We start from the raw sequence: 23,012 nt of genomic DNA, 5'->3' as shown, positions 1-23,012 counted from the left end.
GTAACAAAAGAATCAGAAAAGTGACTTCTGTAATTCGAATGAAGTACATAACTGGATTCATATCAACATTTGTTGTGAAAGTCCATTGACATAACTACCTTTGTCTGCCTTGATGAGCATTTGAATGCTAGTGTGATAAGTTTTCTACCTTATTTTAAACAAAATTACTTGGAAACAAAACTCATGTAGCAGGAAGATCTGGAAACAGGATTTTGAACATGGTTGCAGAAGCTGTAAGAGCACCAAAAGCACCAATAGTGTACATGTTGTAACAGAATAATGACTAGTATCCTGTTAGTGATTTACACATTTTAGCTTATGTCTGTGTAAGTTATTATTGGGGTTGTTGGTGAGGTTGGAAATTTCTGCCAGCATTGAATATGACATCATCCAACACGCACTATGCCCTTTCAACATGGCCAACATGGAGAAATGGCAGAGAGGCAGATGTTGTCCTCTGTGGCCTCCAAGTGATCCCTGGGAAGTCACAGAGCATACCTTGTTGTTTGTATCCAGCTGTAGGAACATATATGGAGGCTTCTTTTCCAGCCCCCTTGTTTCCAACAGATAGTCAACGGTTGTGTTGTGTTGGGGGCCTGCACCATTAAAAGCTGGATTTTATGGGGCCAAGGGAGGAGATATAATATAGTTCCATCTGAAAACATTTTGACACATCTTCCTAGTCCACTTAATTTGGGATTATTTTAATTTTAAAAACAATTTTCTGTTTTAAAGTACTAAGTGATGCAGACTTAACTGACGGCGGACTGCCTCCAGCTGATCCTCCAGCTGGCCCTGGAGGAGGTAAGTCAAGCACATATTGTGTTCAAAAATACCTGTAGAGTTGGTATTTCTGGGTTGTTACTTTCTTTTTGCCTCCTTATGACAGTGAACTGGCGAGATAAAATGTGGTATTTTTTTTAGTTTTTCTGCATATTTGCACTGATTTAGTCATGGTAGTCTCATATTTAACAAATAATACTAATCTTTGTGTTTTATATGCTGTAGGAAAACATCTTTTTTCAGTAGACAAAGAGATGATGAATTTAGATTTTTTATTAGGAAATAAGGTGTACAGTATTAGTGGTTATTTTTTAAAACTGTTATACTAAATTTAAATAAACATCACAATGTTTATAAAGTGGTAACAAGGCAAATAAAATCAATTCCATATCAAGGCTTTAATACAACAAACTGTGTTTAAATCTGTTTGTGTATATGTGTGAATATGTGTGTGAGGCTCTTTGCATATTGAATGGAAGTCCTTGTTTTTCATTCTCCCTAAATATAATGGAATATTCCCTATACTTACAATGATTGTGCATGTTCAATTGTTTAATCCTTTTTACTTTGAGGTTAATTTTTCAAGATATTTGCATTATAATCTGTATGACGTGAGCTTGTAATGCACTTCTTTAAGTATGAAAGAACTGGAAATACAACTAACAAAAATGTAGTTAAAACTAGTCCTTGATTTGATGCCCATATTTGCATGTACAAGCTAACAATTTGTCATTGCTTTTTTCTGAGCATAGCATGAGCTGATTTTGTTTCTCATACTGCTATGCACAATTTTTGTTCCTTAATGTAGGCCGTGCTTCTAATCCCTCTCAAGGTATGTGGCCTGAGTTTGTGCTTGATTTCATATTTATCAAAATCAGTAGAACTTACAATTTGTCATACTTTCTTGTTTTGACTTGTTATCGGTCCTGCAGCTTTGGCGCTACTAGTAGTCCGTGTTTTAAGGGAGTTTCTGATACTTGTTTTTCCTTTTGTTTTCAAAATCAACCCACTGCAATTGTAGGCTGATTCATAAAATAATTAAGAGATCTGGGGTTTGGTTCATCTGTTTTCAGGGACATATCCTATCATTGGTAAAATAAAGAGAGTGTCAGTTTGTGATGCCTGATCAGATTATGTGAAATACATAAGGAACTAGCTCTTCAATGAGACAGTGGCAAATTAATGTGAAACTATGGTGGATAGTGGTAAGGGTTGAGATGAAATAACTTGCTGTTTCTACAAGTTATTCAATAGATATTTTTGAATAATCAAATCCTGGCTTTTTAAACCAAATTATATGTACACTCAAATGTTGCACCTTTGCTGCTGCTTGGTTCTTCCTTTGTTCAAGGCAAGTGAAGAAACCAGTTAACCACTGCTTTGCATTGCATACAAACGAGAAACTACAGTTAATTAATTCCAAATGAGTCACATATAAGTCATAGCTTGGTTGGAAGCTATAACTGGAAGGTCTAATCAACTGCAATATCCTGATTTGTTTTGCTGCAAAAGTGAAGCAAAGTGGCACCACTGAATGGATGAGGTTTCAGCATATCCTGGGTTGTTAAACTAGGATTTAGTCATCTGAATACTGCCAAAATATTTTAACACATTGTGAATGAGCACAGTTGATGTAGGCATATTCGTGAAATAGATTTACATCAGAAAGGGATGACTTGTTTACTTTGTTTCAATCTAAAAGTACTATAAGTAGTACAGATATAAAAGTTTTTTTTAAAAAAATGTGATTAATATTAGAATGGACAGTCATTTGAAACACACAGTGCACTTAGGCTGCTTAAAAAGAGAATGTGAGAAAAATTATAAAAATGCGAGAACTCACAATGAGTAATAAGCACATCTAACTATCTCTCCAGGTGGACATGGCTCAGGTTCCAATGAAAATGCAGAAGGTAAGCTTGCATGCTCTTCCTGTGCTGCTTTTACTATGGTAAAGTTCTGAAAAAAAGTTAAATATTTATATTTCTATAACTTATAGCAGCTGTCTCCCCCATTCTTCTTCTTCTTCTTCTTCTTCTTCTTCTTCTTCCTCCTCCTCCTCCTCCTCCTCCTCCTCTTCCTCTTCTTCTTCTTCTTCTTCTTCTTCTTCTTCTTCTTCTTCTTCTTCTTATCTTGCCTTTCCACCCAAAGGAGACTCAAAGTAACAAAATGGTTACCATACTTCATGGATATCTGTTTCTGGGCCTTCTTTTGACAGGTGTCTTTCCAGTGCAAGATGTCTGACATTGACAAAAGTGTTGCTAATATAACTCACTTCCAAAGGATAAAGTGACAAAAGTGTCACATACTTTTGAGATGTTGCTATTCTGAGTTCAATGACGGAATGAATAAATGAATGTATCCTGTAATAAGTCTTCCATTCTTTTCCCAACCCCATGAGTTGAATATATTTCCACCTGCAGTTTTTAAAATGAAAATTAGTCATAGGATGCAGGCAGCCAAGGTGTGATTTTGTTTAGGCTCCTACCCCCAAGAACTAGTTGAGTTCAGGAGATCCTTGTCCAAAACCAGAATTTATTTCCATTTTGAAAGAAGGTCTCTGTACACTTAAACTATGCATGGACCCTGCAAAACCTTACAAGATTGGCTCCTCATGGTTTCTAGACAGTGTGAGGTGAGAAACATGTGGAGGGGAGTTAGAATACGACGAGATTTTGGAGGGGCTGTTTCTGGCTCCAGGACCTGGGGAAGCTTTCTACTTCTATTCTAAATAAACTACACAAGCAACTTCAGCTGGTCCACTAGCAGATGTCTCCTTCAAAGCCTTGCCATATGCTGCTGAATTTTTACACTACATATGTGCTTAGAACAAAAGGATGCAGGCAGTTTTAACTATGTTTGGAAGGACAATGGTATTTTCTGGAATGTCCCCCCCCCTTTAAATTAGACCCATGGCATCCAAACATAAAATGGCATCTCATTCTCTCCTGCTGCATAACTTACGCTGTGTTTGTTTTTATTACACCCACTGAGGTTCAGTGTCATACTATTCCTCCCACAGGCGTGTTTTTAACTATATTATCTTCACCTCGTTGAGCAGTGAGTTTGTGACCATTTCTAGGGAAAAAAATACAATGTATGGATCTTGAACTTTTGGCATATTCGTCTCTTGGTATCTCTGGCCAGAATCTTTCTCTCCCTTTCTCTCTTTCTGTCCATTACCTTGACAGCACTCATGAGTCAGCACATCTTGGCAATGCCAGAAAATGCTGAGGATGATGTCAAACTGGATGGATAGTGCTTGATGTTAAAATTTGCAATTACTCACTTTTTATGTCTCTTTCCCTACCTGCTTGAATTTATTGTGGTTTTGTTCCAAAGTGTGGGATTTTGAGTTATATAGTTAAAAAGTCTTTCTACTGTAGTATTTTATGCATAACTGAGACATGGCTTAGTAAACAATTTTCAGATGTTTCATAATCTAGTATTCACATATACTGAGTTTTCAGTTTTGCATATTGTTTAATACATAGTTATGGGGGAAGAACCCTTTTAAACACTGGGATTTCTTTTGGGATAGCATTGTGTTTCCTGTGTTAGTTGAAAGCTTTCTGCTAATGTGCTGTTGTTGTTTTAAAAGAAACCTCCCACAAGTCTTTATAACCATATTTGAGACTGAAAGTTAGAATTAACTGGGTGGAAAATCTTTTCACAGGTTCTCAAGGAATGGTGGCTGGTATTATTAGCTCAGTAGTAGTGGCAATAGCTGGGGCTGTGTCAAGTTTTATAGCTTACCAGAAGAAAAAGCTCTGCTTCAAACAAAGTGGTAAGTATTGGTGCTTGTTGTTGTGCTTGTCCACAAAGCCTTACTGAATTGTGACAGAAGTGTAAGTGGAAGCTGAGCTAGATATAACTTTTTTAAAAATTTAGATCAGAGCTAGAAAAACTTTGACCATCCTGGTTGTAAGCCGCTTTGAGTCACCTTTGAGTTCGAGAAAGGTGGGATAGAAATATTGTAAGGAAGTAAATAAATAAATTAAATTAATGTTTAATGTCCAATCTCCAATAACCTCATCTAACATGGTGAGGATTTGTGGATACTTTCATCCAAAGAGCAGAACAACAAAATTCTTGTACCCTTACTGTCAACCAAGGATGGGAATAAGTCAAACTCTAGATGTTGTTGGACTGTGACTTCCAGGATTACAGATTGCATGGCAACAACATCTGGTGGGCTAAAAATCCTTCCTTTTACATAGCTCAGGTATTGTACTTTCCAGTGAATTTAGAGGCCTGCAGTTGAAATGTATTCCATATAATTTTATTAAGTGTCTGAGCCAAATAGTCACAGGAACAAATGTGCTATGATATTATTTGTGTTTGTAGATCAAGAGAATGTCAACATGGAAAGTCAACAAGGAGCACATGCAGAACCACCTGGTAATGACTTGTATTTTCCTTCCTTATATGCATGTCCTTTCCTAAAGAGCTTAGTGTGGGCAGCATGGGGGATTCCATGCCATGTCCCATCCCAGCACGGACATATTTAACTTTAGAAATAGAGCTTTATCATCCTCCTTCATATAATCATCAAGTGTTCTTTGAAAATCAGATCTACTAATCTCATCACACCTGATTCTTATGTTTGAGAATACTGTGTTTTGATTCATTACACCACAGAATCCGGCATCCCCTGGGCAACATCTCTGTAGAAGGCTAGCTCTTCCCAATCCATTCAAATGCCTCCCTACGTCACCATTTTAAATTAATTTATTTTTCTAATATTACACAGTAATGTAGCCTGGAAGTCTTCAGCCACCATTTTAATGAGATTTTAGCTGACAGGATGCATACTGATTTTACAATCACACATAAAAAAGTGCCTCAGAAACATATTAAATAAAAAACACAATTAGAATCACATGTGCAATTACTCTGTTTCTGTGACGTTTTGCGAACAGATTCCAATGGATTAAGGACAGAATGGGACATTATTGTGATGATCAGGTGTATGTGTCTAACTTAAAAGTTACTAGGCTGAAGCCAGAACTAATGTGCAGCACAATTCTTTGCCAGTCTATTCAGGAGTGTGAGTTCAATACATTTTAGGACTACAGTCTCAATTGTGGTGAAAAGTGCCTATATTGGCTCAACTAGCTGTTGGGCAATGGAAGTGGAATGTGTTGGAAGTCTGACATCAGTACCCTTAGTTTTGGATCATGGATTAGAACAATGCAACAGAGTCTAACAGGAATCAACATTGGGGAAATGTTAACAGAATTTGGACAGAGTTGAAATTGTATGAAAGCAAGCTGAAAGCAGGCAAGATTAACTTTGCTGGTAAACTGTTGTGGAGAACAAAGAGGCTTCCTACAAAAGCACAAGGCAGCAAGTTTTCCTTTTGTTTGTGATCATTATGATGAGTTTTTTTTTCAAAGTTCACTTCATGTCCATAATGTAGGGCTATTGTAGCTGCTTGTGGAGCTTAGGATGACTGAGGATTGATGTCTGATTGCAGGTAGCTTTGAGCTTTAAACTAGAATGGTGACAAAATGCTCTCAATAAGAGTGACTTGACTGTTAAGCCAATCTGGATTTCCTCTTCCCCACCACCACCACCACCACCTCCTCCTCCTCCTCCTCCTCCTCCTCCTCCTCCTCCTCCTGGAATTGTGCTCTTTGAAATTCTGGCTTAAATTTCTTGGTGGACAATCGTACACAGAGACCTCCTGTGAACCCCAGGCTGGTCTAGTCAGTTTGGTGGAATATGCAGGGACATGAGAGAAGCCTCCCACAGAATGGTAACACATCTGGGCATCCCCTGGGCATCCCCTGTAGATGGCTGATTCCCTCACACCCAAAGCAATTTGTGTCAGAAGCGAATTGAGTATGTTCTCAATTCACTTCTGACACAATAAACAAAGGTTGGTGGAACGTGAAATTTATGGATAGGGTAACCTTTTCATTTAGCTCCCCGTGAATGCATTCTTTGCTTGGGGAAAAAGAGATAAGGACAGAGGTATATACAACTAGGTATGATGTGGTGAAAGTTTTTATGAAGAAGCTTTCGTACCTTCCTCATTATACTGGACCCCGTGATCATCAGCTGAACCGGAATGGTGCAATATTGGATACCATTAAAAGGGAGAACTTCACATAGTCAGATTTCACATGGTTAGACTATGGAATTCATGGGCACAAGATATATTACTTCAGGATCAGAGCTAGTATGCTTCCCTGTTTTTGAGACATGTAAGTGAGATGGTTGCACTCATGTCATGATTGCAGGATTCCCAGGGACATTTTGGATCGTGATAGGAATACTTTGGTGTTTAGTGAGATCCAGCATGGCTCTTTCTTTGATATCATGTTACCTGCAAGTACAGAACTATTGCAAGATTTTGACTAGAATGCAGGATTTAAATATAAGACATTTGAAGTTAAGTTCTGGGATTATGCTGTTTCCAAGCTTACATTTATTGGGAAAAGAAAAGATGGAAGTGCCAGGTATTTTGCCTCAAAACTGTAGAAGAATTGTGGAGTATCGAAATAGTAAATGAATTGTTTGTTTGAGCTGTAATCTAATACCAGTCAGTATTCTTAAACACTCATAATGAGAAGACAGGAAAGCTTGGAGAAGGCAATGATGCTGGGGGAAATGGAAGGAAAAAGTAAGAGAGACTGACCAAGGGCAAGATGGATGGATGGTATCCTTGAAGTGACTGGCTTGGCTTTGAAGTAGCTGGGGGTGGCCATGGCCGACAGGGAATTCTGCTGTGGGCTGGTCCATGAAGTCATGAAGAGTTGGAAGTGACAAATAAACAACAACATTCTTAAATAATTTTTTCTCAAAAGCAGTTCCAACCAAAGACAACTTGCATCCTGCTACCTGATATTCTTTAAGGAGATGAGAAATAAGGGTTAGAGATCATCCCTATTTGCTACGAAAAGAGAGTGTTCAGTCCAGAGTGAGTCCCACTTAAACCCCCCCCCCCTCCCAAAAAACAACATTTAAATAGATATGCTTAGACTACAGAAGATTCTAGTATAGCATTTTGGATATTTCACTCTATTTGAAGCATTTGTACCAGAAGAGAATGTAAAACCACTTTTTTTCTTTCTTTTCCCCCTTCTCTTTTTAGTTCAACGTACCCTCTTGCAGAAATCATAGTGAAATGGAAGATGAAGAGAATCCCAGAATCTGGATGGAGAATTTACCTGTCTCCCTGAAAAGAATACAATACATTTCAGGCAACAAAACAATGAAACTAAAAAGTAGAATTAAAATAGTCCTGTTGATACATCCTATAAAGGGAAGAAGGGTGCTTTAACAAATGAAACTACATATATCTCTAGTTCATTCTTTAGAAACTCAAAAATTGCATTTGACTAACCATTGGCTTGAAAGCATTCTGGTTGGAAATCATTGTCTGAAATCTTGTTCTTTTGCCTGATGGGAGGGAACTTTGAAAGGGGAGCTGATTTTAGCATATACTATAAAAATATCATTTGGGAGGTTAAGTGTTGAGGCAGGTCCCATTTGTTGCATCTTATGAGCTCACACATAAGATGCATCTATATACTGACACATAAGATGCATCTATATACTGACAGTCCCCGAGTTACAAACATCTAACATAAACAGCTTACAGTTAAGAATGAGGCTGAGACAACAGGAAGTGAGAAAAATCTACCCCTTGGAAGGAAAATTCACTCTTGAAAGAGTTCTCATGAGGAAGGGGTGTCTTAACTGAAGTTTTATCATGAATCTTTGTTTCCACAACAAGCCAGATTTTTCAAAATCCAATTATCACAGGGTCAGAAAATAAGGCAAAATCTTCTGAACAAGGGTACAATCAGCATAACAAACTCCACAGGGGTGTTAACCCTTCTGTATACTATTAAAAGATCACATGTGTATACACACTTTTAACATGTACCTGCTCCAACATACAAATAAACTTAAGAATAAAACTACAAAACCTGTCTTGTTTGTAACTTGGGAACTGCCTGCATGCATGCATGCCAGGCCTTCCTTCAGGCCCCTGGTTTGTAACAGGCCACTTATTTGTTTGGAAATGCAATACATGCTTGCCATTGCCTCATCATTCTCCCATTCCTAATTAGAGTACGTGGAAGCATCCTCTTATACAGAGGAATTGGTATCTTATAGTACCTTTGAGATTGAGAAAAAGAAATTGTAGCATCACATTTCATAGACTTAGCCTAAGGAAAGTTTATGATATAATTTATTTTCCTTGATATAAGAGTTGTGCTACAAGATCCCCAGTCATACTGATATTCTGGACTAACATGTCTCTATTTTTAATTATATAGATTATTTTTTTTGCATTTGGGGCTATCTTTGGCAAAGAGCAGCCCAACCATAGGTCCCAAAGCCAAATCTGACCTTCCTGAAGTCTCGGTCCAACCATTTGCAGTTGTCCTTGTGGCCATGTTTTCTTTTTCATCTCACCATTATTCGGTAACTATGATTTATTTCCCTCTGGAAAAGGTTGAAATGCCTTTCCTAGGACTAAGATCTAAAGTAGGCCTCTTCAACCTGAGGTTCTCCAGGTGTTTTGAACTTCAGCTCCCAGAATTCCTAACCATTGAACAAACTGGTCAGGGTTTCTGGGAGTTGGAGGCCCAAATACCCGGAGGGCCACTAGTTGAGGAGGCCTGATCTAAAGAAAGCAAGTATTTTGGGTCCCACCCTTTTGCCTCTGTCCCCCAACACCACTGGCATGTGACCCTAAACTTGAAGTTGTGCCGGGTAACCGTAACTATTAAGAACTGTCCTGATTCCTTCTGTGCAGCCACGTCCAGTGTCTTTTCTCTGGGGTCACATTAAGAATATTTGGCAGATGCCTATAATAATGCATCTGTTGGCCTTATAAAAAAGTAATTAACTTAATGTTTGCTTTCATTTTGAAGCCAATCTGACATCATACCTTTGCCTTCCTATGCAGTACACTAGAAAGTGAGGTTGTTGAAGTGACTGCCTTATCTTTCATCACTTGGAAATGATGTTCTTAAGAAAAGACTTGTACATGTTGCAAAAAAAAATTGTATTATTTTGTTAAAATTTCAATATAGCAATTGAAACACACTATCTTCTTCCTTGTGTAGTGTAATGGCTTGAGTGCCAGACTAGGACACTGGGAGACCAGGGTTTGAATCTCTACTCAGCAGTGGAAACCCAGTGAGTGGGCTTTGGCAAGTTAACCCCTCTCAGCTTCAGAGGAAGACAACGATACACTCCCTCTGAACAAAGTTTTGCCAAGAAAACTTTCTGATAGGTTTGCCTGAGCTTTGCCTTAAGTTGGAAGCCACTTGAAGGCACGTGACAACATTAACAACGTCTTCTGTTTCCTTTTTCCCTCTTTTGATAATAAAGCCAATGACTCTGAGTTGTGACGAAATACAATACAAAAATTAATTGACATAATACAGTTGCCTTTTAAAATTGTGTGAAAGCACATGCCTCTGACTAGTTGATTTACCTCTGTGCTTCCTAAGTGTCCTGTCAGCTCTTTGTTTTGTATTTACAAAAAAATGACATTTTTGTGACAACTTTATTCTTCATTTCAACAAATAAATAATGAAGTTCCAATAATAAGATTTATTACTTCAAATGCCTTAAGCAGTACATCGTGAAGTGCCATAAATTTTACCTGTAGCAAGTAATCAATCAAACCAAATATTACATATTATTCCATTGGCTAAGAATAAAGACATGCTTGTACTATTTTCATTAGATGGATTAATTCCAAAAAAAAAAAATCCCTGAATTCATGCTTTCATTTCCAAGGTTGGCATTTGCCAATGAAACCAGCTGTATTGTGACATATGTGATTAAAACTGTTTATTTCTGATAATTCATAATATCTAGCTAAGCATAATGTGGATGTAAGTTAATCATATTATCTTCTAAAATGCAATTTCTGTAAGCATGGACTTCTGGAAGAAAACAAAATTGTCTAGCAGTTTCCTTTTAAAATTAGATAAATGCTAGTAAGTGATGCATGGATCCTTAAATTTGCCCTTTTTGCATTACAGTAATGTGGTAAATAAAAAAAAATCAATTTTTCATCACCATTTTAAAACTGAGCTAGACATACATTCTGCAACAAATGTATGTCTTGATTGATTCATTAAAGATATTTACATTTTAAACAAAATACGATGATTGTAAATTGCTTTTATTAAGTAGCAATACTTACACATTTTGTAACCCAGGAGGAATGCCCAACTTTAATACATAGGTACTTCTGATTTCTCAAGATGTGTCTGTGTCATTTCTGAACCACCAAAGTTTAGCCCAGAACATAACATGCATTTTCTATGAGGCATATTTGGAATTTGTGCTCAATAGCCCAATCAGATAAGTATATATTACTACCAGGATTGTAAATGTGTGTGTCCATCTGGTTCCATATATATGCAAAATTATATGCATTTGTTGTGCACACACACACACAATTAACTTATCCTCACATATTTGGAAATAAACTCAATTGAAATTGGGTTGCTGTGAGTTTTCTGGGCTGTATGCTCATGTTCCAGAAGCATTCTCTCCTGACACCTTGCCCACATCTATGCAGGCATCCTCACAACCTCTGAGGATGCCTGCCATAGATGTGGGTGAGGCGTCATGAGAGAATGCTTCCGGAACATGGCCATACAGCCCAGAAAACTCACAGCAACCCAGTGATTCTGGCCATGAAAGCCTTCGACAATACTTAAGTTGAAATTAGCAGTCAACTCAATTGAAGGGATTTCATCTGTATAAACATACATATGATCAGGTTTTAATCCATGCAATGAAAATCACAATATCATAGATCATCCCAATGGTATGTTGGGTTTTCCTATGGTAAAAATGTAAAGTGTATTTCTAGCTGTTTGGATGTGTTACATTTGCAACTAGAATTATGGAGGTTTGGAGTGTGAGAGCCAAGAATTTGGAATTTAAGATCTAATAATTGTGATTTCTTTTTTAAAAATAAACAAATTTAAAAAGTCTCTTCTTTGTCATTGTGTTTTTAAGGGAATCATTCATCTTGAGTTAAAATGGAATAGTACATTTTTATAGTAGAATTTGGAATAAAAAGCTTTTGGATGGACATTAGAACTCATATTGCAAATGTTGGATGTAAATCCAACAATTAGCTGTGTTTCAATATAGCCTCCCCCAATCTATGTATGTACACTGTAAAACTCACTTTCTGGACCACAAAATCCCTCAACCCTCATGACTGGTGAGTTGTACACATTCCTAACTGTCTCCATTCAAGCCAAGTTGTAGATAATCATTTCCACCCAGAACCCCATTTAGCCAGAGAATTTTTTGTGTGACCACAGGTATAAAAGGATATAAAATAGGTATAAAACTAAACATTTAGTGGTAAGAAAGCAGCATTTGCAAGGCTTGCTTTATAGGCTGATATTCCTTTTATGAAGTACAGCTGAAGCATCTTCTGCAGAGTCAGCTGTAAACAGTGCACAGCAGATTTGTGGTATTCAGAAATCTTTTCACTGTTGCAATTTTTTTCGGGGCCCCAACATTGAACTAAGGGGACCCCATCTGGGATTGGAACCCACAGTTTAAGAAGCAGTGACTTAGATCATTAGTGTTGTTCCTGCCCTGCCTTTCCTCCATCCCAAGCTTTGCTTGTGACAGCAAAGAGGATAGTTTGCCAAATAGGAAAATAAACTTTAGTGTAAATGTTAGCAGGTCTGTGCATTCCTGTTTTAAGTGTGTTACATGTTGGCATATTGCAGATTCTACAGTCTATCATGAAAGGTGGGCAGGTGTGCTATAAATATGTACAATCTGGCCGCAGCATGGACTGCGAGCCATCCAGATTTATGGCTATCTACTTCATGCCAGCTGAGTCCAGAGGAAAGCACTCTCCCTAGCAGTTCATGCTTGGTGTGTCTTCTGCTTCAGCACATCACCACTATGCTGAAAGAGCTTCCCCACCCCAGTTGATGGTACTGATCACAAACATAGGGCAGACAATGCACCCTTCTCCTTGTTCACCCCGATGATTCTTGTCCCACCCATATATCTTATGTACAAATGTATGCTTCTGCCAAAGGTAAAGACTTGTCACCAGAAGATGAACTGACTGGATTTCATATCACAAAAAACAACAAAGTCACATACTCTATCCCTGTTTTCCAGCAATCTGATTTTGTTAAATATAAATAGACTCAATATAATGAAATCAATGAAATGCATTGGTGTGTATAGTTGCACTATGATTAAACAGCATTCAGTGATAGATGTGTAACAATATAAATATGTAAATAAACATGCAAATCTGTCTGTGTGGATCCTAAATGAAGGCCAATATCTGAAGCAATGAAGGAGACGGAGGGAGAAAGATCTTGTTAGCAGCAGCACTTAGTCCATGGAAGGCTCTAGATCAGGGATGCTGATCTACGGTATGGTATTTTGAGAACTACAGGAAGATGTTTTATTGCTAATCTAATAATATAATATATTGTATGTACATATAATATTGATCATAATATTATAATGTAATACAATATAATACTAATAATACAATATCATAGAATTATATTACATGTAATATTAGTAATAATATTGCAGTATAGTGGTATAGTATAATATAGTAATATACTAATATTGTGCTATGCTACTAATATATATTGCATATACACATAACTTGTAATCTGCTCTGAGTCCCCTTCGGGGTGAGAGAGAATGGAGCATAAATATAGCAAATAAATAATTCTGCCAGGCATTGTACGAACTGTTTGGTACTTTTGCATCTTAATATTGGATAATGTGGATAATATTTTAACCATACTGGATAAACCTATAGATAAACCTATAGAAACCACAAATACTTTTGGGGGCATTTTTTTTCATGTGGATATGTGAAACCTGTGCTGTACACAGGCCAGAGAACTCTGGTTATAAGCTGCACTACAGTTCCTCGGGCTGCAACTACTGTGCAGAATTGATGCAGAATTGATGCTTTTTTGACTTTAACTGTCATGGCTCAATGCTATAAAATCCTAGGAATTGTAGTTTAGTGGGGTATCAGCACTCTTTGGCAGAGAAGGCTAAAGAACTTGTAAATCTACAATTCCCAGGATCCCATAGCATTGAGCCATGTCAGTTAAAGTGGTACCAAAGTGCATTATGTTTACAGTGTAGATGCACTCCAGGTCTCAACATCATCAACAACAATCATAATGCCTTTTAAAGTAATGCTAATTAATATTGTTGTTATTGTGTAAATGCAAATAGAAGGATATACATTAGTATTCAATTTTCCACCTCCTCCCACACATTTTCAAGTTCAATAAGGAATGCCAACACCCAAACTTTAAATTCACTTATGCTTTCTGGTCTGCATTAGAAAAAAAATTCAATTGTGAAGCAGTTTTTGCTGCAGATGGTAAGGCATGTTCTGACACCTCTTTACTGGTAATGTGTGTGTTGTGCGGCTTAGGATTTGACACTGATCTTGTCCCCCAAAATAAAACAAGAGAGACCCCATCAACCATTGAACAATGTAGATGAGGTCAAGAGTTCTCTAGGCAGAAATGTCTGCGTGCCAGTAGAGATCTTTAAGTAGAAAAACATAGCTTTGTTAGGGATGAATATAAAGCGTAGTTCTGGCACACCTTAGCTGTGTGTAATCATGTGATAATTATTGCTTTCTTGATGGGAAAGGAGGCAGTTTGTGGAAAGTGTTGCTTCACACCTTTTGATTGGCTATGAACAGTTGGCCTTCCCCATTTCTTAACCTGCCCGCCCCTTATTCATAAGTTCATGGATTAAGAAGGGTGTGTGCACCTATAAGTAGGTGTTGCATAACACAGCTGCTTCTTGTTTATCTAGGATGCTTTCTGAGTGAATATTGGTGCTTTCCCAGTCTTTTGCTTGTGATGTAGGCATTTAGAACATCTGCAAGAGAGGAAGTTGTTCATGTTTGAATTTGAAAACAACCCTACAAAGTGAATTTGAAAAGGAAGAAAGAAAATCACCAAATCTGTAGGTCTCTTCACATCTTCAGTAGCTTCTGGCAAGGAGAGACAAGGGAGAACATAACAAGGTCGTGATGAAGTTGATAGCTGTCCTTTTGGGTGCTGGTTGTGTCCTGCTTTCCGTTTCAGGTAAGAAGGTAACAGGGCTCTTTTCAATTTAAATAGTTGTGAGAAACAGTGCTCTTATTCCACGAGGTTGCTAATGTGTCAATGGTGCTGTATTTCAGATGATCAATCTCTGAAAGCCTTACAAACTTCTGCTTCCTAATTTCATTTCCTTGTGTGTGTTTTTAACAGAGAACTAGGCACACTTTAATGCTAATAGAATCCTTTATTGTCCCTTGGCACTTGCAAAATTAATAGAGATACCGTATTTACTTGTATTTAATTTTAAATGTTGTTTTTAATGACATTCTTTTAAGATATTGTTTCTTGTTTGTAGTTTTCAATGGATGTCACCTAGCTTTCTGTTGAAGCACTTTTTATAACTGTTGGTATGTAAAGTGCTAGAGACGAGGTTATCCTAGAAAAGAAAATAATAGAGCTAGAAAAATATTATGGGGTTTTTTTGGACTACATTTCCAGAATCGGCAGGCAACATGGCTACTGGCCATGCTGGCAGGAAGATTCTGGAAACTGTAATCCAAATAAAGTCAAATGAGTCTGAAAAATCAGCTACATTACTCTTGTGTTTCATGTGGTATATTTACATGTCTTCTTTTCTTTTCCCAATAAGACAAAATGAGGAAAAACGGTTTAAACAGATGCCTGTAGTTGTCTGTAAGAACAAGAGGCTAGTCAGTTCTGCTTTACTGTTTTCAATTTTTTAAAACCAACAAGAATAGCTGCTTTATAGACTTTAATTATGTTAATCTTTGTACTGTTGGTATCAGTGGCTTTCATATTTCATTCATTTGGATTCTTAATATGCTGGGTGATACAATCCAACAAGGGCCAGTTTTCCCATTGCCACTTGTGCAAAGTCTGTATCAGTGGTTCCCAACCTATGGGCCACAGCACAGCAATGGGCTGCTAGAACGAAAATCTGGTTCGCGAACCTCCTCCTCCTTTATTTATTTTATTGTATTTATTTTATATATGCTCCTTTCTGCAAAGCTGACCAGCCCCACTCCTTTTGGTACTAATGTTGGAGAGTGGTCCCTGGTCATAGTGGACACTGGTCAAAAAAAGGTTGGGAACCATTGGTCTACATGTATACACGCATGCGTGTATGTGCTATGTATTTATGTATGTATGTCCAGTATTTATTTATCTTCTTTTCTCCTGAATGAGAATCAATGTCACTTTCAAAGTAAACGAAATCCAAACAGTTCAAACAGGACAAAAGTTTTAAAAGTATGAAATAGTATTCAATTAAAACACTTAAAAAATTAAAATTGAACACAATCAAAATATACCATGCATATGAAAACAGCACGTCCAGTTACTTGTCATTCCAACCTGGTCAGCCAAGACTAAAGACCTATTTAAACAAGTAGGGGCCCTTCCAGACAGTCCCTATATCCCAGGATCTGATCCCAGGTTTTCTGCTTTAAACTTGATTATATGAGTCCTCACTGCCAAATAATCTGGGATAAACAGAAAACCTGGGATCAGATCCTGGGATATAGCCTTTGCTTGCTGGTGAAAAAGACAATGGAGGAGGGGCAGATTGAACCTCCCTTAGTGAGTTCCAAAGTCCAGGAGCAGCTACCAAGATAGCTTCTTCCATGTTCCCACTCAGAGAATGGTGGGATTGAAAGACCTCCCTCAAAGATCGTGAAACTTAAGCAGGTTTGTATGGAGAAACATAGGTCTTTCAAATAGTCAGAACATACACCTTATTAGCCTTTAAAGGTCCATATCAGCTGTTTGAACTGTGCCCAGAAGTGGACCAGAAATTGTTTTAGCAAGTGTGTTATATGCTTCCTATGAACAGCTCCAGTCAGCAGTTTAGCTGCAGCATTTTGAGCCTGCTAAAGTTTCCGAACTTCTTTGCAAAGAAAACCTCCCACAGAGTGCATTATCATAATCTCAACAGGATGTAATCAAGGCATGTGTCACAATAGCCAGATGTGATGCCACAAGGAATGGGCATAACTGGCACACCTGTTTTAGATGTGAAAATACACACTACTGAAGCCTGAGCATTTAGGTTTAGAACTGAGTTTAGAATGCCTGAGGATGGTTTCTAGCAAAATATTTGGTTAGGGAAGAAGACACAGTGAATGGTAATTCCCCAAGTAAATTGTGTTCACACAATTACAGATCTAGTCAGAACTTCATTTTTTGACTTTCACTGCAACATGATTGGGAAAACGGGAGCTAACAAAAACACAGTAGGAAACCATGCAGTGTCAATTATCTCAAAGGACATGTATCCTATAAAACCTGCTATTCCACATACAAGGTTGTCTGTGCATGTGGGAATCAAAGTCTCAGAGTTGCATAAAGAGGCTACTCCCTGTATGATATTTTCCAGAACTAGAAAGTCCACATTCCACACTTAATGAGTGCTATGTTTAGAGGCCCGGCATAAGCAAAAATAAGAATCTGGATGCATAAAATGGCATAGATTATTAAACTTCACCAAATTCGAATATAAGTTTCTCACCTGTCATTCTTTTCAGTTATTTGCTGTTTGGTTATGTGATAAACTTCAAAGTTTGAGAAATACATGAGTTTACAAGGTATGAAGCACATGGGAAAATTGCATTCAGTCTTGTGAATTGCCATTATTTATAATAATTAAATAAATTCCATAGTCTGTGGGCCATAAACATAATTTGTGTGGCATTATTCAAAATACTAGCTCAGGCGTGGGCAAATGTTGGCCCTCCAGCTGTTTTGGACTTCAACTTTCACAGTTCCTAACAGCCAGGTTGAAAACATCTGGAGGGCTGAAGTTTGCCCATGCCTGAGGTAGCTTAAGAGTTTGCCATCTGTACAATAGAGCTATATAGATAAATCACTTGAACTGGTATGAGTTTTCATTCAGTTCAGCTTATATTTCTCTTATTTTTATATGTTACTGCTTATTCAGTGCAGAATAAAGCAGGTTGTTCTGAATCTGTTTCTTCTTGGTGGAATTTAGACTCACTGGGACTTCAGAGGTCGTGTGGGGGGCAATTCTGATGGTCCACCCCAGGAGGCTTGTGAATCCAGATGGATTCCTTATGGCTCTTGAAGAAGGTGGAAGGTGGAAGACACAATAATTCCTGCATGCTATTCCCATGCAGGGGAGCCGAGCAATTCCCATGCAGGGGAGCCGAGCAAGCCCCGGTCCTCTAGGGAGTTGATGGTGATGAAATGAATTGGACAGAGATTAGAGCATCGATGGTGGAAAAAACAAGTTATATGAGTCTACTAGCTGTCCCCTGCCATACGTTGCTGTGGTCCAGTCTGGTGATCTGGAAAATAAAGTAATGAGAAAGTGTTGGTTTCTAATATATGTAATGTCTTTATGCTTGTGAGTAAATAGTAGGCCTGGGTAACAACGCAAAAATTTGTTTCTAAAATCGATTCGTTTTTTGGGGTTTTTTGCATTTCGTTATTTAAAAGAATTACAAAATTTTCCTTTAAAAAAGTTCGGTATTTACGAAATTTCGTTATTATTAACGAATCGATTCGTTAAGATGGCGGACCCCCCGCGCATGCGCAAATCACTTTTTTTTCTTTTTTTAGAATATTTTTTGAATTTTTTTAAGAATAAAAGAAATATATTTATCAGAAATATTTAAAAATGGAAAATTAACAAAATGCTTGCCCTGTTGTGGAGCGAACACAGCCACAGGACAGGGACAAACACACACACAGGCACACAAGTTTTTTTTCTTTTTTTAGAATATGTTTTGAATTTTTTAAAGAATAAAAGAAATATATTTATCAGAAATATTTAAAAATGGAAAATTAACAAAATGCTTGCCCTGCCCTGTTGTGGGGCGAAAACAGGGCAAAGCCTCCCCGCTGCTCCCAGCAATGAATGAATGAATGAATGCAAGCACAAGCAATGAATGAATGAATGCAAGCAAGCAATGAATGAATGAATGAATGAATGAATGCAAGCAAGCAGCCAAGAGCCAACCAAGCCTCCCTCCCGCACCTCCCATCTCCTTTGCAATGAGCAATGTGGCCACGCGGAGCCGCTTTTAAAGGGCAGCCCGCCCAATCACAATGAGCCACGGTGCTTGGGAGCGCCGGATTGGCTCCCGGCGCACCCAGCATCCTCCATCCCTAAAACGTCATTTCCGAAACGGGCGGAAGCTCGTAAAAAAGATGGAGGATGCCGTTTCGATATTTAAAAACACTTCCGGGTTTGAAAATAAGTTTTGTAATCGTTTTGTAATTGTTAAAAATAACGAATATTTAACAAATTACAAAATTAACGAACGAAACCACCCATGCCTAGTAAATAGTATTTTTTGCAGTTTCTTTGCCAGTGTTGATGTGGAGATTGTCTGGTTTGCCTACTCTGGAACATGCAACATATCATAGGCCTTCTTTAAGGGTCTCTTTCAAATCTATGATACTATATCTGTGTGTGTGTGTGTGTGTGTGTGTGTGTGTGTGTGTGTGTGAATCATATCTATCTATCTTATCTATCTATCTTTATGACTGGATGGCTCTGATTACATTACTACAAATCCCAAATGTCTATTTCCTTCAAACTCCATCTGTGTTCATATTTGGGCATATAGAATATTCGTGCCAAGTTTGGCCCAATTCCATCATTGGTGGAGTTCAGAATGCTCTTTGATTGTAGGTAAACTATAAATCCCAGCAATGACAATTCCCAAATGACAAAATCAATTTTTTTGAGTGGAGGACATACATTGGGTTCTTAGGTGTCTTGTGTCCAAATTTGGTGTCAATTCCCCCAGTGGTTTTTGAGTTCTGATGGTATCACAAACAAACATTACATTTTTATTTATATAGATTGTAAAGCCAGCCAAACTAACTAGCTTCCCTGAATCCACCTTCTTAGACAATTATCTGCCTGCCTCTAATATGCTTTTTTGGGGTAAGGTTCTGCAGCATGTTATGGCCTCTCAACTCCACGTGTTCTTGGTTGAAATGGATTATCTTGATCCGTTTAATCTGTCTTCAAGCCTAGCTATGGGACAGAGACAGCTTTGCCTACCTTGGTGGATGACCTACACAGGGAACAAGATGGAGGAATCTGTTCTGTTAGGTCTTCTAGATCTCTTATCAACTTTCAAAACTATCAACTATGGTATCCTTGGTAGCATCATTGGGATGGGACATGAGACCACTCTTTTATAGTAACTCCATTCTTTCCCAGAGAAACAAATCTAGGTGATAGTGGTGAGAAACTTCTGTTCACCCTGGCCATTGGCCTATGGTGCCCCTTAGGGCTCTGCCTTGACCTGTTTGCTGTTTAACATATAAATGAAACTGCTGGAAGAGGTTGTACGGGGATTTGGGATTCATTGTCACCAATGTACACATGATGCCCAACACTGTCTTTTATTTTCATCTAACTCTGAGGAAACAGTCTTGGTGTTCAACCAGTGTTTGTTTCCAGGATATGGGAAACACATTGAAGCATAATCCAGACAAGACAGAGGTGCTCCTGCTCAGCTGAAAGGCTAATCAGGAAATAGGGATTCAGTTTGCGCTGGATGGGTTACTTCCATCTGAAATCTCAAATTTGTAGCTTGGTCGTGCTCTTGGATTTATCTCTGAACCTGCATTCCCAGATTTTGATGGTGGCCAGAAGTGCATTTGCACAGTTAAAAATAGTGTACTAGCTGCACCCATTTCTTGAGCTACACCAACAAAAGTCTTCATTACAACTTAAAAGCCCTACACAGCTGGACTTTTTGCAAAAACATTACCTTCTTATATTAGCCTGCCTTTGTTCTAAGATTTGCAGTGGAAGACTTTCTCTTGGACACATCACCAAGTCTGATAAGGACAGGAGATACATGTTATGCCACAGGCTTTCCCAAGAGGTCTATTAGGCTTTCTCTCTGCTCTCTTTATGCTGACAACTGTTTGTGTTGTGACAGATAGTTTTTTATGTGGTTTTATTTTAGTATGCTGTGGCATTTTTGACTGGTGTTACAATGCTGTTTCTAACTTGCTTATACCTTATGTTTTAAAATGGAATTTTAGTTTGTGTTTTTTTACTTATATTGTATAGTTGTGGATCCTGTTCTGGTAGAAAGGCAGGATTTGAAACAAATGAATGAATGGGGTTTGTAGTTTGATGAGGCACCAGAGACGTTTGGCAAAGAGGGCTTAAGAACTCATAAGACTACAGCTCCCATGATTCCATAGCATTGAGAAATGGCAGTTAAGGTGATATCAAAATGCATTCATTTTACAGTGTAGATGCACTCCAAGTTGTCATTGTAGGATCTCCATTTATTGTAAAGCCTACAATACATATGCATACAAAATCCATCTATTGGTACATATTGCTAATTAGGACATCAGACAGGTTTGAGCTGTGGTATTGATTCCAACAATGCTTGGTCCATTAGGCCACAAGAGAAGCTTCATATTCTAAAAAAAAACCCCTGACCATTTCCTTATTGACCTCAGCTAGCTTTGAGCACAGTATGTATTAAATCCATATCACTAGTATTATTAAGGTTTGATTTGCATGATGATGGCATCAGTCAACTGATTTAGTCAACAAATGTCAACCCTAGGTTTGCATATATAACATACCAGGTTATAAAATTAGGACATTCTCATCTGGGTGGATCAAAACACATTCTTCATTTTTTTCCTTCCTTTTAATGAAAGTTCAGTGGCATTAATTTGATGATTCACTTGATAACTTCAGTAACTTCAGAGGGAGGGGAAAGTCTAGTAAAACTCTTATTTTGATGGATGATTGGATATAGAGAATACATGAAAATGCAGGCTGGATCAAACTACACTTACTTACTTACTTACTTACTTAGGCGATCCCTCATTGGACGAGTAAGATGGTCTTCCATCATGGGTTTCCCTGTGGGTCCGTATGTGGCTGTGGAGCCCTATTCTTGCTCTGCATCTTCTTCCGCAGTGAGGGCATTGGTTTCCAGGTGGAAGGCAGTCCCGGTTGGGGTTGGCTTGACGCGCCTTCCTCCTGGCACGTTTCTCTCTTTCACCCTCCACTCGTGCCTCCTCGAATTCTGCAGCACTGCTGGTCACAGTTGACCTCCAGCTGGAGCGCTTAAGGGCCAGGGCTTCCCAGTTCTCAGTGTCTATGCCTGAGTTTTTAAGGTTGGCTTTGAGCCCATCTTTAAAACTCTTTTCCTGTCCACCAACGTTCCGTTTTCCATTCTTAAGTTCAGAGTAGAGCAACTGCTCTACTACAGCAAACTACAGGAGTCTACTGTAATTCACCACATCATAGTCACACCTCACTTTTTGTTCCCTCAAAATTGGTATTTTTCCTTTCTTCATGTGCATTGGAGCTGGCTTGGTCTGGGCTCCCCCCTCAGAAGTAAGAGTGCAAAAGCCCCAGACTCGACCAGCTCCCTTTGTATTTCTTTTTTTGACAACTCTTACCTCTGAGGAGGATTCTGGACCTGGGGCTCTCCTTCTCTTCTGAAGTGGCAGGAGGAAGAAGGGAATGCCCCAGACCCAGCTTCCTCCTCAAAGGTAAGAGTTTTTAAAAGTAAATATAATCCAGCAGAATCTTCTTCCTCCTGCCTCCTTGGAAGTAAGAGAGGGAACGCCCCAGAGCCAGTAAATCAGTTTCTAAAAAGATATACAAAGGGAGTCAAGTGTGTTTGGGGCTGTCCCTTTCTTACTTCCAAGGAGGCAGGAGGAATAAGGGAGATTCTCAGATCCAGCCATCTCCCTTTGTATTTCTACTGCCTTACCTGACTTCCCATAATAGTTGCACCCCGTAGTGAATGGGAATAAATTACAATATGACAGTGTTTATTCCTCTATTCTATTCTATTCTATTCCATTCCATTCCATTCTATTCCATGCCTATGGAGAAGTAGGATACTAGAGCACCCTCTAATCCATTCTACCTACCTCTTGCTAACATCAGAAGTGGTATAGAGTTTTCCAGGTCAGTTAACATTGATATCCCTACCTTTTCTGAAAAGACAGAGGGTTGTGTATTGTTATCATGGTATGGTGCACCTCTTTATGCAAAGACTCATGATATTTCTCAGCCAGATCTTGCTTAGCAAGGACAATCAGGTATGTGTAGAGATCCTATGGTGAGGCATCTATATCAACATATGAGGAAGTAGA

General features: G+C 38.3%; 2 protein-coding genes across 5 annotated transcripts in view; both read left to right on the top strand.

The window, feature by feature from the left end:
- CD99 (CD99 molecule (Xg blood group)) overlaps positions 1-11,771 on the top strand; it is a 35,895-nt gene extending 24,124 nt beyond the window's left edge. For 2 of the 3 annotated variants that reach the window (XM_060769869.2, XM_060769868.2), the window contains exons 6-11: positions 736-804; positions 1,592-1,615; positions 2,661-2,696; positions 4,460-4,570; positions 5,131-5,184; positions 7,886-11,771. In XM_060769869.2, the coding sequence (XP_060625852.1) occupies positions 736-804; positions 1,592-1,615; positions 2,661-2,696; positions 4,460-4,570; positions 5,131-5,184; positions 7,886-7,914 (323 nt within the window). In that variant the 3' untranslated portion in view covers positions 7,915-11,771. The remainder of the gene's footprint in view (positions 1-735; positions 805-1,591; positions 1,616-2,660; positions 2,697-4,459; positions 4,571-5,130; positions 5,185-7,885) is intronic. The other variant, XM_060769870.2, reaches the window with a different exon arrangement.
- A 2,833-nt stretch (positions 11,772-14,604) lies between these two features.
- LOC132771641 (CD99 antigen-like) overlaps positions 14,605-23,012 on the top strand; it is a 28,080-nt gene continuing 19,672 nt past the window's right edge. For both annotated transcript variants that reach the window (XM_067466816.1, XM_060769873.2), the window contains exon 1: positions 14,605-14,906. In XM_067466816.1, coding sequence (XP_067322917.1) covers positions 14,852-14,906 — 55 coding nt within the window. In that variant the 5' untranslated portion in view covers positions 14,605-14,851. The remainder of the gene's footprint in view (positions 14,907-23,012) is intronic.

This window comes from Anolis sagrei, chromosome 3, assembly GCF_037176765.1.
Source record: "Anolis sagrei isolate rAnoSag1 chromosome 3, rAnoSag1.mat, whole genome shotgun sequence".
Taxonomy (NCBI): Eukaryota; Metazoa; Chordata; class Lepidosauria; order Squamata; family Dactyloidae; genus Anolis; species Anolis sagrei.
The sequence above is the reverse complement of the archived record's forward strand: the minus strand, read 5'-3'. Positions and strand labels throughout refer to the sequence as shown.